Source organism: Cherax quadricarinatus, chromosome 3, assembly GCF_038502225.1.
Source record: "Cherax quadricarinatus isolate ZL_2023a chromosome 3, ASM3850222v1, whole genome shotgun sequence".
Lineage (NCBI taxonomy): Eukaryota > Metazoa > Arthropoda > Malacostraca > Decapoda > Parastacidae > Cherax > Cherax quadricarinatus.
The window spans coordinates 23,619,379-23,636,555 of NC_091294.1; the positions used below are offsets into that span (position 1 = coordinate 23,619,379).

The 17,177-nt window shown below is 40.2% G+C and overlaps 1 protein-coding gene across 1 annotated transcript in view; it reads right to left on the minus strand.

Moving 5' to 3' along the window:
* The window catches only part of LOC128684080 (acetylcholine receptor subunit alpha-like), a 1,252,714-nt gene that overhangs the window by 687,521 nt on the left and 548,016 nt on the right, over positions 1 to 17,177 (minus strand). The window contains exons 2-3 of the mRNA XM_070090806.1: positions 14,298 to 14,342; positions 9,057 to 9,166 (exon numbers count right to left, since the gene is read on the minus strand). Coding sequence (XP_069946907.1) covers positions 9,057 to 9,166; positions 14,298 to 14,342 — 155 coding nt within the window. The remainder of the gene's footprint in view (positions 1 to 9,056; positions 9,167 to 14,297; positions 14,343 to 17,177) is intronic.

Genomic DNA, 17,177 nt, shown 5'->3' on the forward strand with positions numbered 1-17,177 from the left:
TCCTCCCTTAGTTTATACACTTTCACCTCCCTCTTACTTGTTGCCATTTTCCTCTTATCCCATCTACCTCTTACTCTAACTGTAGCTACAACCAAATAATGATCCGATATATCAGTTGTCCCTCTATAAACGTGTACATCCTGGAGCCTACCCATCAACCTTTTATCCACCAATACATAATCTAACAAACTACTTTCATTACGTGCTATATCATACCTTGAATACTTATTTATCCTCTTCTTCATAAAATATGTATTACTTATTACCAAACCTCTCTCTACACATAGCTCAATTAAAGGCTCCCCATTTTCATTTACCCCTGGCACCCCAAATTTACCTACTACTCCCTCCACAACATTTTTACCCACTTTAGCATTGAAATCCACAAACACCATTACTCTCACACTTGGTTCAAAACTCTCCACGCATTCACTCAACATTTCCCAAAATCTCTTTCTCTCCTCTACACTTCTGTCTTCTCCAGGTGCATAAACACTTACTATAACCCACTTTTCACACCCAACCCTTATTTTACTCCACATAATCCTTGAATTTGTATTCCTTCTTTTCCTGCCATAACTTATCCTTCAACATTATTGCTATTCTTTCCTTAGCTCTAGCTCTATTAGAAACCGCTGACCTAATCCCATATATTTCTCCCCACTGAAACCCCCCTACCCCCTTCAGCTTTGTTTCACTTAAAGCCAGGACATCCAGCTTCTTCTCATTCATAACATCCACGATCATCTCTTTCTTATCATTCGCACAACATCTACGCACATTCAGACTTCCCACTTTGACGGTTTTCTTCTTATTCTTTTTAGTAAGTTATACAGGAAAAGGGGTTACTAGCGCATTGTTCCCGGCATTTTAGTTGACTTTTACAACACGCATGGCTTACGGAGGAATGATTCTTATTCCACTTCCCCATGGATATAAAAGGAAAAGTAATAAGAACAAGGACTATGAAGATAAAATCAAAGAAAACTCAGATGAGTGTGTATATATAAACACGTACATGTATGTGTAGTGTGATTTAAGTGTAAGTAGAAGTAACAAGACGTACCTGAAATCTTGTATGTTTATGAGACAGAAAAAAGACACCAGCAATCCTGCCATCATGTAAAACAATTACAAGCATTCGTTTTACACTCACTTGGCAGGACGGTAGTACCTCCCTGGGTGGTTGCTGTCTACCAACCTACTACCATATAATATATATATATATATATATATATATATATATATATATATATATATATATATATATATAAGGAATTCGCACGAGCAAGCGAAATATACACAAACACTGATCTCTGACCGAAGGAGACTCGAACCTACGAACCTTGGAACAAGGTACGCAGTGCTATACCATTCTCACCACACTGGACAATACCTTGGCGCCTAGCACAATGCTGGACGTTGATCCAAGGCAGCCAGCTTTCAGGGAGAAGGCTTACAGCTTTTCATCTCATCCCCTGCATGCATCAGCCTTACTAGAGATTTGAACAATGCAAGGAATTCGCGAGAGCATGCGAAATATACACAAACACTGATCTCTGGCCGAAGGAGACTCGAACCTACGAACCTTGGAACAAGGTACGCAGTGCTATACCATTGTTAAAATCTCTAGTAAGGCTGATGCATGCAGGGGATGAGATGAAAAGATGTAAGCCTTCTCCCTGAAAGCTGGCTGCCTTGGATCAACGTCTAGCACAATATTGTGCTAGGCGCCAAGGTATTGTAATATCCTAAACAAAAGTAACGCGGCAATAATGAAAAATTCAGTCATACTCTTCTATGTTATCAGTAATTTTACATACATAATTATATTGTCAGTAACATAGAAGTCACTGGCAATTATGGGGCAGTCATCCACGGGTTAACGGGTCCATATATATCGGCAATTATTAATCATGATAAGCATTCATGTTACACTATCAGTAACGAGTTTTTCAAATTAGATGCGTATTTAGTTGAGGCAACAGTACACAGTCTAAAATTGGGCTCTTATACAAATGCATTAGACCGTCTTAAATGTAGTGCCACACCGAGGAATTAGGGCCTATTTTTCCTGCAGTTTCTGTAGGTTGAAGCAGAGTTTGTCTCAGCATTATGTAGGTTGAATAACTCTGGCTATCCTCCTTGTAATTACAGATGCCTCCCTCTTTAAATGAGTTCATTTTAATGAGCCCTGTTCCCTTTGTATAACTTTTAGAAGTCTCCCCTTTAATGTTACCGTTATATCGTTCCTTTAAATGGAGCCGCTTTCCCGTGGATGGCTGCCCCATAATTGCCAGTGACTTCTTTATCACTGACAATATAATTATGTATGTAAAATTACTGATAACGTAGCGGAGTATGATTAAATTTTTCATTATTGCCACATTACTTTCGTTTAGGTTATTACAATATCAATACTTGTGGGATTTTACTAATGCTATAACATTCATCCTTCTGGCTATGGGCACTGGTATGCCTAGGGGCACTTCCAGTACCCTTCTCTCTCTCTCTCTCTCTCTCTCTCTCTCTCTCTCTCTCTCTCTCTCTCTCTCTCTCTCTCTCTCTCTCTCTCTCTCTCTCTCTCTCTCTCTCTCTCTATCTCTCTCTCTCTCCCTCCCTCCCTCCCTCCCTCACTCACTCACTCACTCACTCAAGTGAAGACATCTTTTGGGATCGTACTTGCATGGACATCCTCCTCTTTTCTCCAATTTTGAAAGCTCCTGATGATGTGTTGACTGCAACACGAAAAGGCTAGAGCTATTATTCTACTCTCCCCATGTTTATTTTGCATCCTGTATCACTTGGTTTGCGATATTTGCATAACATATATATATATATATATATATATATATATATATATATATATATATATATATATATATATATATATATATATATATATATATATATATATATATATATATATTTATATATATATATATATATATATGGAGGTAAGGAATCACTTTAAAATGCTTGTGAGCCAATATGCAGACAGAGACATACACAGAGACATACACAGAGACATACACAGAGACATACACAGAGACATACAACAAATATCATACACAGAAAGGTTGTTATGACATGCAAGAACAATATTGCATCATCGAGCAAAAAAGCGACCATGCAACACGTGTATGTTGGAAATGTTGCATCACGACACGTGTCTTGATGATGTATATGTATTATTACTGGGACAAATGCACATGTACTAGTGTATACACACACCATACAAGAGGTATACTTACACCATACAATAAGTATACATGACCATACAAGAAGTATACATGCACTATGCGAGACGTATACATGTGGGTCATGAAATATACATGTACATCAAAAGGTACACATGTACATCAAAAGGTACACATGTACATCAAGAGGTACATATGTACATCAAGAGGTACACATGTACATCAAAAGTTACACATGTACATCAAGAGATACACATGTACATCAAGAGTTACACTTGTACATCAAGAGGTACACATGTACATCAAAAGTTACACATGTACATCAAGAGATACACATGTACATCAAGAGTTACACTTGTACATCAAGAGGTACACATGTACATCAAGAGGTACACATGTACATCAAGAGGTACACATGTACATCAAGAGGTACACATGTACATCAAGAGGTACACATGTACATCAAAAGGTACACATGTACATCAAGAGGAACACATGTACATCATGAGGTACACATGTACATCAAAAGGTACACATGTACATCAAGAGGTACACATGTACATCAAGAGGTACACATGTACATCAAGAGTTACACTTGTACATCAAGAGGTACACATGTACATCAAGAGGTACACATGTACATCAAGAGGTACACATGTACATCAAGAGGTACACTTGTACATCAAGAGGTACACATGTACATCAAGAGGTACACATGTACATCAAGAGGTACACATGTACATCAAGAGGTACACATGTACATCAAGAGGTACACATGTACATTAAGAGGTACACATGTACATCAAGAGGTACACATGTACATCAAGAGTTACACTTGTACATCAAGAGGTACACATGTACATCAAGAGGTACACATGTACATCAAGAGGTACACATGTACATCAAGAGGTACACATGTACATCAAGAGGTACACATGCACATCAAAAGGTACACATGTACATCAAGAGGAACACATGTACATCATGAGGTACACATGTACATCAAGAGGTACACATGTACATCAAGAGGTACACATGTACATCAAGAGGTACACATGTACATCAAGAGGTACACATGTACATCAAGAGGTACACATGTACATCAAAAGGTACACATGTACATCAAGAGATACACATGTACATCAACAAGCACACATGTACATCAAGAGGTACACATGTACATCAAGAGGTACACATGTACATCAAGAGGTACACATGTACATCAAGAGGTACACATGTACATCAAGAGGTACACATGTACATCAAGAGGTACACATGTACATCAAGAGGTACACATGTACATCAACAAGCACACATGTACATCAAGAGGTACACATGTACATCAACAAGCACACATGTACATCAAGAGGTACACGTGTACATCAACAAGCGCACATGTACATCAAGAGGTACACATGTACATCAACAAGCACACATGTACATCAAGAGGTACACATGTACATCAACAAGCACACATGTACATCAAGAGGTACACATGTACATCAAGAGGTACACATGTACATCAAGAGGTACACATGTACATTAAGAGGTACACATGTACATCAAGAGGTACACATGTACATCAAGAGTTACACTTGTACATCAAGAGGTACACATGTACATCAAGAGGTACACATGTACATCAAGAGGTACACATGTACATCAAGAGGTACACATGTACATCAAGAGGTACACATGTACATCAACAAGCACACATGTACATCAAGAGGTACACATGTACATCAAGAGGTACACATGTACATCAAGAGGTACACATGTACATCAAGAGTTACACTTGTACATCAAGAGGTACACATGTACATCAAGAGTTACACTTGTACATCAAGAGGTACACATGTACATCAAGAGGTACACATGTACATCAAGAGTTACACTTGTACATCAAGAGGTACACATGTACATCAAGAGGTACACTTGTACATCAAGAGGTACACATGTACATCAAGAGGTACACATGTACATCAAGAGTTACACTTGTACATCAAGAGGTACACATGTACATCAAGAGGTACACATGTACATCAAGAGGTACACATGTACATCAACAAGCACACATGTACATCAAGAGGTACACATGTACATCAAGAGGTACACATGTACATCAAGAGGTACACATGTACATCAAGAGGTACACATGTACACATGTACATCAAGAGGTACACATGTACATCAAGAGGTACACATGTACATCAACAAGCACACATGTACATCAAGAGGTACACTTGTACATCAAGAGGTACACATGTACATCAAGAGGTACACATGTACATCAAGAGGTACACATGTACATCAAGAGGTACACATGTACATCAAGAGGTACACATGTACATCAAGAGGTACACATGTACATCAAGAGGTACACATGTACATCAAGAGGTACACATGTACATCAAGAGGTACACATGTACATCAAGAGGTACACATGTACATCAAGAGGTACACATGTACATCAAGAGGTACACATGTACATCAAGAGGTACACATGTACATCAAGAGGTACACATGTACATCAACAAGCACACATGTACATCAAGAGGTACACATGTACATCAAGAGGTACACATGTACATCAAGAGGTACACATGTACATCAAGAGGTACACATGTACATCAAGAGGTACACATGTACATCAAGAGGTACACTTGTACATCAAGAGGTACACATGTACATCAAGAGGTACACATGTACATCAAGAGGTACACATGTACATCAAGAGGTACACATGTACATCAAGAGGTACACATGTACATTAAGAGGTACACATGTACATCAAGAGGTACACATGTACATCAAGAGTTACACTTGTACATCAAGAGGTACACATGTACATCAAGAGGTACACATGTACATCAAGAGGTACACATGTACATCAAGAGGTACACATGTACATCAAGAGGTACACATGCACATCAAAAGGTACACATGTACATCAAGAGGAACACATGTACATCATGAGGTACACATGTACATCAAGAGGTACACATGTACATCAAGAGGTACACATGTACATCAAGAGGTACACATGTACATCAAGAGGTACACATGTACATCAAGAGGTACACATGTACATCAAAAGGTACACATGTACATCAAGAGATACACATGTACATCAACAAGCACACATGTACATCAAGAGGTACACATGTACATCAAGAGGTACACATGTACATCAAGAGGTACACATGTACATCAAGAGGTACACATGTACATCAAGAGGTACACATGTACATCAAGAGGTACACATGTACATCAAGAGGTACACATGTACATCAACAAGCACACATGTACATCAAGAGGTACACATGTACATCAACAAGCACACATGTACATCAAGAGGTACACGTGTACATCAACAAGCGCACATGTACATCAAGAGGTACACATGTACATCAACAAGCACACATGTACATCAAGAGGTACACATGTACATCAACAAGCACACATGTACATCAAGAGGTACACATGTACATCAAGAGGTACACATGTACATCAAGAGGTACACATGTACATTAAGAGGTACACATGTACATCAAGAGGTACACATGTACATCAAGAGTTACACTTGTACATCAAGAGGTACACATGTACATCAAGAGGTACACATGTACATCAAGAGGTACACATGTACATCAAGAGGTACACATGTACATCAAGAGGTACACATGTACATCAACAAGCACACATGTACATCAAGAGGTACACATGTACATCAAGAGGTACACATGTACATCAAGAGGTACACATGTACATCAAGAGTTACACTTGTACATCAAGAGGTACACATGTACATCAAGAGTTACACTTGTACATCAAGAGGTACACATGTACATCAAGAGGTACACATGTACATCAAGAGTTACACTTGTACATCAAGAGGTACACATGTACATCAAGAGGTACACTTGTACATCAAGAGGTACACATGTACATCAAGAGGTACACATGTACATCAAGAGTTACACTTGTACATCAAGAGGTACACATGTACATCAAGAGGTACACATGTACATCAAGAGGTACACATGTACATCAACAAGCACACATGTACATCAAGAGGTACACATGTACATCAAGAGGTACACATGTACATCAAGAGGTACACATGTACATCAAGAGGTACACATGTACATCAAGAGGTACACATGTACATCAAGAGGTACACATGTACATCAACAAGCACACATGTACATCAAGAGGTACACTTGTACATCAAGAGGTACACATGTACATCAAGAGGTACACATGTACATCAAGAGGTACACATGTACATCAAGAGGTACACATGTACATCAAGAGGTACACATGTACATCAAGAGGTACACATGTACATCAAGAGGTACACATGTACATCAAGAGGTACACATGTACATCAAGAGGTACACATGTACATCAAGAGGTACACATGTACATCAAGAGGTACACATGTACATCAAGAGGTACACATGTACATCAAGAGGTACACATGTACATCAAGAGGTACACATGTACATCAACAAGCACACATGTACATCAAGAGGTACACATGTACATCAAGAGGTACACATGTACATCAAGAGGTACACATGTACATCAAGAGGTACACATGTACATCAAGAGGTACACATGTACATCAAGAGGTACACATGTACATCAACAAGCACACATGTACATCAAGAGGTACACTTGTACATCAAGAGGTACACATGTACATCAAGAGGTACACATGTACATCAAGAGGTACACATGTACATCAAGAGTACATCAAGTACACATGTACATCAAGAGGTACACATGTACATCAAGAGGTACACATGTACATCAAGAGGTACACATGTACATCAAGAGGTACACATGTACATCAAGAGGTACACATGTACATCAAGAGGTACACATGTACATCAAGAGGTACACATGTACATCAAGAGGTACACATGTACATCAAGAGGTACACATGTACATCAAGAGGTACACATGTACATCAAGAGGTACACATGTACATCAAGAGGTACACATGTACATCAAGAGGTACACATGTACATCAAGAGGTACACATGTACATCAAGAGGTACACATGTACATCAAGAGGTACACATGTACATCAACAAGCACACATGTACATCAAGAGGTACACATGTACATCAACAAGCACACATGTACATCAAGAGGTACACATGTACATCAAGAGATACACATGTACATCAAGAGGTACACATGTACATCAAGAGGTACATATGTACATCAAGAGGTACACATGTACATCATGAGGTACACATGTACATCATGAGGTACACATGTACATCATGAGGTACACATGTACATCAAGAGGTACACATGTACATCATGAGGTACACATGTACATCAAGAGGTACACATGTACATCAAGAGGTACACATGTACATCAAGAGGTACACATGTACATTAACAAGCACACATGTACATCAAGAGGTGCACATGTACATCAAGAGGTACACATGTACATCAAGAGGTACACATGTACATCAAGAGGTACACATGTACATCAACAAGCACACATGTACATCAAGAGGTGCACATGTACATCAAGAGGTACACATGTACATCAAGAGGTACACATGTACATCAAGAGGTACACATGTACATCAAGAGGTACACATGTACATCAACAAGCACACATGTACATCAAGAGGTGCACATGTACATCAAGAGGTACACATGTACATCAAGAGGTACACATGTACATCAAGAGGTATACTGTACATTAATAGGTACACTGTACATCAAGAGGAACACTGCACATTAAGTGGTACACTGCACATCAATAGGTACACATTTAGGTGAAGAGATGTACATTGGGTAGAGATGTGTGAAAGTACTCACTTGTTGTAGAGTACAATATCAGGCCTCCAGATATGATCTGAAGGCACGTGAAGCATCTTCACTCCTCCGTACTCGTCAGGGTCCCAGATGAGCTTGTAGTCGTACCAGTACTGTGGGAGAACTATTCTCAGTATGTGGGAGAGTGAGAGAGAGAGAGAGAGAGAGAGAGAGAGAGAGAGAGAGAGAGAGAGAGAGAGAGAGAGAGAGAGAGAGAGAGAGAGAGAGAGAGAGAGAGAGAGAGAGAGAGATTTATCCTGTTCCCTATTTGTATATCTCATAACGATAAAAAGGCTTTCAAATGAGCTGATGAAGGTAACAGTTCTTAGCTTGTAAATATTATTTACGAACCTTAACTTAAGCTTGTAAAACCCAGTGTAAAAAAAGAGAGTAAGAGTGCGTGGGAAAGTACAGAAGAGTGTAAGTGAGTGTAAGAGAGTGTAGGATAGTGTGGGAGAGTGTAGGAGACCGCGGGAGAGTGTGGGAGGACTGAATGTGACGAAGGCAGGTGTCAAAGGAGAGGGGAATGGTGAAGATGGGTTGGTGGGTGATGGTAGGTGATGGGGAGAGAGGGTAAAGTGTAGGAGAGCTGTGCGAGGGTGAGAGAATGTGGGGGGATGGGGAGGAATGGTTAGGAAGGTGGGTTGGGGTGTTGGTGGAAGGTTGTGGGGTGATGGGGGCAGTGTGGGGTGTTAATGAGTTTAGGAGGATAATAGAGGTATTAGGAAAGACAATGGTCATTCAGTTTATCTTGAAAAAGTTAAAATCTCTCGTGGGTTCGACTTACTAATGATTTAGAAGACTGATAATTAACCTAGGGTTAATTATCACCCAAAGAGGCAATAATCCCCCATAGGGGTAATTATCCCCTAGAGAGATACTTATCTCTCAGAGGGGTAATTATTCCCCGGAAAGATAATTATCCCTACAGGGATAATTACCCCTCTGGGGGATGATTATCCCTATGGGGGATGATTATCCCTCTGGGGGTAATTCAGCTTATATCAATGTGTTCTTTGCAATAACGTCCTTAGTGCAGACAGCATAAAGAACCATTGCAGAGGTATCGGGAAAGGAAAACGATTTCTTTGACAGAAGCGGCACTGACACCTTCCTTTGTGGAGTCAAGTGGTCACTTACTCAGACAAGTGGCGTCACACTTGTAGTCTGTCATCACACTGCTACTTTTAGTATTGCTGAGTCTAACAAGTCCCATACAGTCGGAGAGGATCTCGCCAAGTCAGGTCTAGTAGACACAGTGATAGTAAGGTTAGGTAATGTTTGTCAGGAAACAGGACAATTCTTTCCTGACGCGGGTTTTAGTCATATGATGACCCACAGCTGAAGCTTTTGGTCATCTGACAGTAATACTTATCCTCGGGAAGTAATAAGTGAGAGAGATGGACCATATGTCACTTTCACACACTACGGTGAGTACCAGTATCTTTGAGATGAGTGAGGACCTCTTGTATCAAGTGGTCGCGGCGGAAATGAAAGCAAGTCACCACTTCGTCCTTCAGTTGAATGAATCAAGAGATGTTAGTCTCGTGGACACTTTCCTTGTTTATGTTAGGTATCTGAAAGATGACTTTGTGAGAGAGGAAACTCTGTACCCAGAGTCACTGCCCGCCACTGTCCGCGGGAATGTGCTCACCAAGCTGCAGAATTTTATCGCCGGCAATAAGTTGGAGTGAGCGAAATTAGTTAAGTGCAATGCTGGGGCACCGTTGATGATGGGCGTTCGTTCTGGGGCACCGTTGATGATGGGCGTTCGTTCTGGGGCACCGTTGATGATGGGCGTTCGTTCTGGGGTTCAAGTTTCGTGAAGTGCTTCTCCCACATGCCAGTTACCCACTATATGTTTCAGAGATGTGTTTGTTACACGGAGACGCTGCCCCTCTGATCTCATTAGTGTCTTCTCTGTAGTTGTTAAAACTGTTAATATCCAAGGCAGTACCACACACAGGTAGTGCCACACAGGTAGTGCCACACAGGTAGTGCCATACACAGGCAATATTACACACACACGCACACACACACGCACACACACATGCACACACACACACACACACACACACACACACACACACACACACACACACACACACACACACACACACACACACACACACACACACAGTGACGAGGCGGGGCCAGGAGTTGTGACTCGATCCCTGCAACAACACACACACTTCCAAAATTTCAAAGTATTGTGCGAAGAGGCTGAAGCTATGTACCACACACTACTATATCTCACAGAAGTTGGCTGGTTATGACCGGGCAGAAACCTTACACCGGGTGTTGGACCTGTGATAAGAGATTGCCATGTTCCTATAAAGTGGAACAACGACTAAAGAAGAGGACTTTCGTGTGGAAATAATAGTCCGTATATTTATTTTAAAGCTCACTTGTCTCGCAGATTTTTTTTTGGCTGAGATAAATCGGCTAAAATTTTCACTACGAGTGTATTTGGTGAATATCCTCACCACTCAGTATTCTTCAATATTCTTCATTACCTCCAACTATACCAATGTGCAGTTAAGACTAATGGTGTATCCAGGTTCTCAGAACTGACAAGGATACTTGATGGCATTATTCGACACTTACTTTTCATGAGAGAGTCGATCAGTGGTCACTGTCCTCGCCAACATCTCTGAGAACTGATTCACCTATTGTGAGACTTTGTTCCTTATTGGAAACAGAGGTCAGCAAACACCAGGACGTCACAGTGAAAGCAGAGTTCCTTAGCCAGCTGGTAGATAGCACACTGAAAGCAGAATTCTTTGGCCAGCTGGTAGATATCACAGTGAAAGCAGAATTCCTTGGCCAGCTGGTAGACAGCACGCTGAAAGCAGAATTCTTTGGCCAGCTGGTAGATATCACAGTGAAAGCAGAATTCCTTGGCCAGCTGGTAGATAGCATACTGAAAGCAGAGTTCCTTGGCCAGCTGGTAGATATCACAGTGAAAGCAGAATTCCTTTGCCAGCTGGTAGACAGCACACTGAAAGGAGAGTTCCTAGGCCACTGGTAGACAGCACACTGAAAGGAGAGTTCCTAGGCCACTGGTAGATAGCACACTGAAAGCAGAGTCTTGGCATTATTATATGGAGAATACTCGCTTCCCTTCTCATGTGCCACAAGGCACAACCGTCAGGTTGCCTTCTCTTGAACCTCTGGTTGGCGAAAATTCTCCAGAACACAGAAACGCAGGTGATGTACAGGTGTTTAATATATCAACTATGAACTTTATGATCCATTAATATCAAGGTAAGAAAAAAAACGATTCTTATTAATGAACTGTGATGCGTGTTGCTGTGACACAGCCTCACATCTCAAAGACTGACATCTCAAGTCTGACATCTCAAAGACTGACATTTCAAACAATAGCATCTCAAAGATTGACATCTTAAGACTGACATCTCAAAGACTGGCATCTCAAACATTGCCATCTCAAAGACTGACATTTCAAAAACTGACATCTCAAAGACTGACATCTCAAAGACTGACATCTCAAAGACTGACATCTCAAAGACTGGCATCTCAAAGACTGACATCTCAAAGACTGACATTTCAAAGATTGACATTTCAGACTGACATCTCAAAGATTGGCCTCTCAATGACTGACATCTCAAAGACTGACATTTCAAAGAATGACATCTCAAAGATTGACATTTCAGACTGACATCTCAAAGACTGACATCTCAAAGACTGACGTCTCATGGCCTCAAGGTCTAAATGTAAATGTATCACGTGTCTAAATCTGAATAACTCATATTTGTATGTCTAAATGGATGGCTTTAGACTCAGATGAATTTAGTTATTTAAAAAGGAAGTGGTTAAATAGGACTTTATTGACTACATAAAGTAGTTAATTAGGACTTTATTGACTACATAAAGTAGTTAATTAGGACTTTATTGACTACATAAAGTAGTTAATTAGGACTTTATTGTCTACATAAAGTAGTTAATTAGGACTTTATTGACTACATAAAGTAGTTAATTAGGACTTTATTGTCTACATAAAGTAGTTAATTAGGACTTTATTGACTACATAAAGTAGTTAATTAGGACTTTATTGTCTACATAAAGTAGTTAATTAGGACTTTATTGACTACATAAAGTAGTTAATTAGGACTTTATTGACTACATAAAGTAGTTAATTAGGACTTTATTGTCTACATAAAGTAGTTAATTAGGACTTTATTGACTACATAAAGTAGTTAATTAGGACTTTATTGTCTACATAAAGTAGTTAATTAGGACTTTATTGACTACATAAAGTAGTTAATTAGGACTTTATTGTCTACATAAAGTAGTTAATTAGGACTTTATTGACTACATGAAGTAGTTAATTAGGACTTTATTGACTACATAAAGTACTTAATTAGGACTTTATTGACTATATAAAGTAGTTAATTAGGACTTTATTGAGTACATAAAGTAGTTAATTAGGACTTTATTGACTGTATAAAGTAGTTAATTAGGACTTTATTGTCTACATAAAGTAGTTAATTAGGACTTTATTGACTACGTGAAGTAGTTAATTAGGACTTTATTGACTACATAAAGTAGTTAATTAGGACTTTATTGACTACATAAAGTAGTTAATTAGGACTTTATTGACTACATGAAGTGGTTAATTAGGACTTTATTGACTACATGAAGTAGTTAATTAGGACTTTATTGACTACATGAAGTAGTTAATTAGGACTTTATTGACTACATGAAGTAGTTAATTAGGACTTTATTGACTACATAAAGTAGTTAATTAGGACTTTATTGACTACATGAAGTGGTTAATTAGGACTTTATTGACTACATGAAGTGGTTAATTAGGACTTTATTGACTACATGAAGTGGTTAATTAGGACTTTATTAACTACATGAAGTGGTTAATTAGCACTTTATTGACTACATGAAGTAGTTAATTAGGACTTTATTGACTACATAAAGTAGTTAATTAGGACTTTATTGACTACATAAAGTAGTTAATTAGGACTTTATTGACTACATGAAGTGGTTAATTAGGACTTTATTGACTACATGAAGTGGTTAATTAGGATTACATGGAGTACCTGCAGTGGTTAATTAGGACTTTATTGACTACATCAAAGACGGGTATTTTGAACTTTATTGAGCAGCTCAACGGGAGTAATAGAGCAAAATCAAAGGCCAAGGGCTACTTGTGGAGAAGAAATATTGATAAGTGTTCTCAGGTGTGTTCTAACTCGAAGAACAACTCACCTGTTCTACCCAGAGGTTCGTTGTCATGATCTGGTTTTTCAGGTTCTGCAAAAAGAGAGAGAACACTGTGGTTAGGTCGAGAACATTGTCTACGTGTCTGAAGAACAAACTGAACATATCCTAGTTAGAAAAAGAACACCGACTTGGTGTCTGAGGAACAAACTGAACACACTTCGTTATCGTTAGATTAGTTACATCAATTAACAAGTAAGAAGTAATCAGAAGTAAAAAAATGAGACGAACACTTTATGAACGCATGATTAACATGCTATAAACACATGATGAACACGCTATGAACACATGATGAACACGTTATGAACACGTCATGAACACATTATAGACACGTTATAGCATATTATGAACACGTTATGAACACATGAACACGTTATGAACACATGATAAGCACGTTATGAACACATGATGAACACGTTATGAACACGTGATGAACACGTGATGAGCACGCAGTGAACATGTAAAAAGAACAATATGAGGATATTTGATGAGAACAGGAACACAGAAGACAACATGAGTACAGTGTGAAGACAACATGAGAAAAGTGTGAAGACAACATGGGGACAGTGTGAAGACAACATGAGAAAAGTGTGAAGACAACATGGGGACAGTGTGAACACTCTTGGTAGTGCCATCAAAGGTAGAGTGGTGAGGACGTTCCTTGCGAATTCTCTGTGGAAGGTACCAGCGATGCTGTTCATCAAGCAACTCCGCCAGTAGGTTAAGGAGGCCAGGCGAGAGACATACGGCCACTGACTGAGGAAAACATGAGTACTCATGGTAATCCTCCTGTTGTGAATGCTCACAGTTCAGGGAAAGTACCTGGACAGGTTTGGGTAGGAAGGAACGTAGCTAGACAGGGATTAGACAGGAAGAAACGCCGCTGAAGATCAAAAGGAAGGAAGGAAGGTGAGGTAGAAACGAGGAAGATCCAGGAGACTGCTGTGCAAACCTTCAACTCATTCTCCGTGCTGCTGACGAATGTGAGTGGATTACTGGGAATGACACGATGAACTACACCAAGGAAGGTAAGAACATTGTGCTTGTTGGAGACAGTCAGATTAGGTACATGGATAGGCCTTTCTGCTTGGAGGATAGGATCAGGAGACAGAGGGTTTGCTTTCCTGGGGCTGGGATAAAGGATTTTGTTAACCGTCTTAACCGCACTGTGGGTGACAATGGAATCGATCCCATTATAGGCCTCAGTGCTGGACATAACGATGTAGGCAAGTGTAGAAGTGAGGATTTGGTTAGCAGGTATAGGGCAGCAATAGACATAATTAGGAAGAAGGGAGGGTACCCTGTAATATATGGCATTTTGCTCAAAAAAAAGGAGTTGGAAGTGAATGGATGTTCAGAGAAATTGGTATCAGTTGTTGGCTGGACAAATATTGTAAAGATATTGCAGTGCCATTCATGGACGACTGGGACCAATTCTATAGCAAAAATGACGTGTATGCTAGGGATGGGGTTCATTTATGTAGGGCTGGGGTGAAGCACTGGCTAGTTCAGTGAAGGGCGCTGTTAGGGCCTGAAACTAGATGTGGTTAGAGATATGGGGTTTTGTGCGAAACGAATGAAATATGGTAAAATAAAATTAAACAACGGGAACTATTTGATTTGCGATGGGGATACCAGTTATAGGCAGAATGAGGTAGGATTACTGGGTAATAATAGAAATTCTGTGAGATTATGTGATAAGGGAAGCAGCAGAGATAGTAGAGGAGCAGGGATGAAGAGGGAGAGGAAACTTAAGAGAATCTCTCACTGCCTCGTATCTCAGTGTTTACAAGGTTGGTGATGCCAGCACTCTTGGCATTGCCAGCACTGTTAGCAGAGTCATCACTGGTGGCACACCTCTACCTTCCCTGCCCTCAGAAGCCATTTAAACCAGCTCCCTTGCATAACCTGATTAATGAACAAAAATCTTGGGTCACCTGAGTGATGTGGCCTCTCTCTCTCTCTCTCTCTCTCTCTCTCTCTCTCTCTCTCTCTCTCTCTCTCTCTCTCTCTCTCTCTCTCTATTTATATAGTTGTATCCTTCCCTGTTTACAAATGCAGCAAAAAATTTTGTATTTACGTGTTGTTTCGCTCATAAAGTGCCATTAGCGCAAAAATCAGGTTCAGGTGACTCTGAGTAAGGTATAGACCTGGGGAGAGTCAGGTAACGCTGAAAGGTACCCGAAAAATGCTTCATGGGGGTCAACGCCCCTGCGGCCCGGGCCCAGACCAGGCCTCCTTGTGGATCAAGGCCAGATCAAGCAAGAGGCCGGTGCCGGGCTGGTCAGTTCCTGGCACTGGAATCTGTCCAGTTTACTCTTGAAGACAGCCAGAGATTTTGGTGGTAATTCCCCTCATGTACGAAGAGAGGGCGTTGAAGAGTCGGGAACCTCTGACATTCAGCAACCCTCCTCTCAGTGTAATCGTTGCACCCCTTGGTATTCACTGGTGATACCTTCCTACGTCTGCTATATCTCTTTCTTTCACACGGAGTGATTTCGGTGTGCAGATTTGGGACCAGTCTCTCAAGGATTTTCTGGGTGTAAATTATAATGTACCTTTCTTGCCTACGTTCCAAGGAATACAGGTGAAGAGACTTCAAGCCTCCCCAGTCGTTCAGTTGCTTGATCGGGTGTATGCGAGCAGTGAAAGTTCTCCGTACCTTTTCCAGCTCAGTAATCTCTCTTGCCTTGAATGAGGCAGCTAGTGTACACCCCATTACAATAACGATCATTCCTTCAGCTATAATGATCACTTCTACAGCCATAACCCTCACACATCTGCGGGCATAACGTTCACACACCTTTAGCCATAACATTCACATATCTGCAGGCATAACGTTAACAAACCTACAGCCATAACATTCAC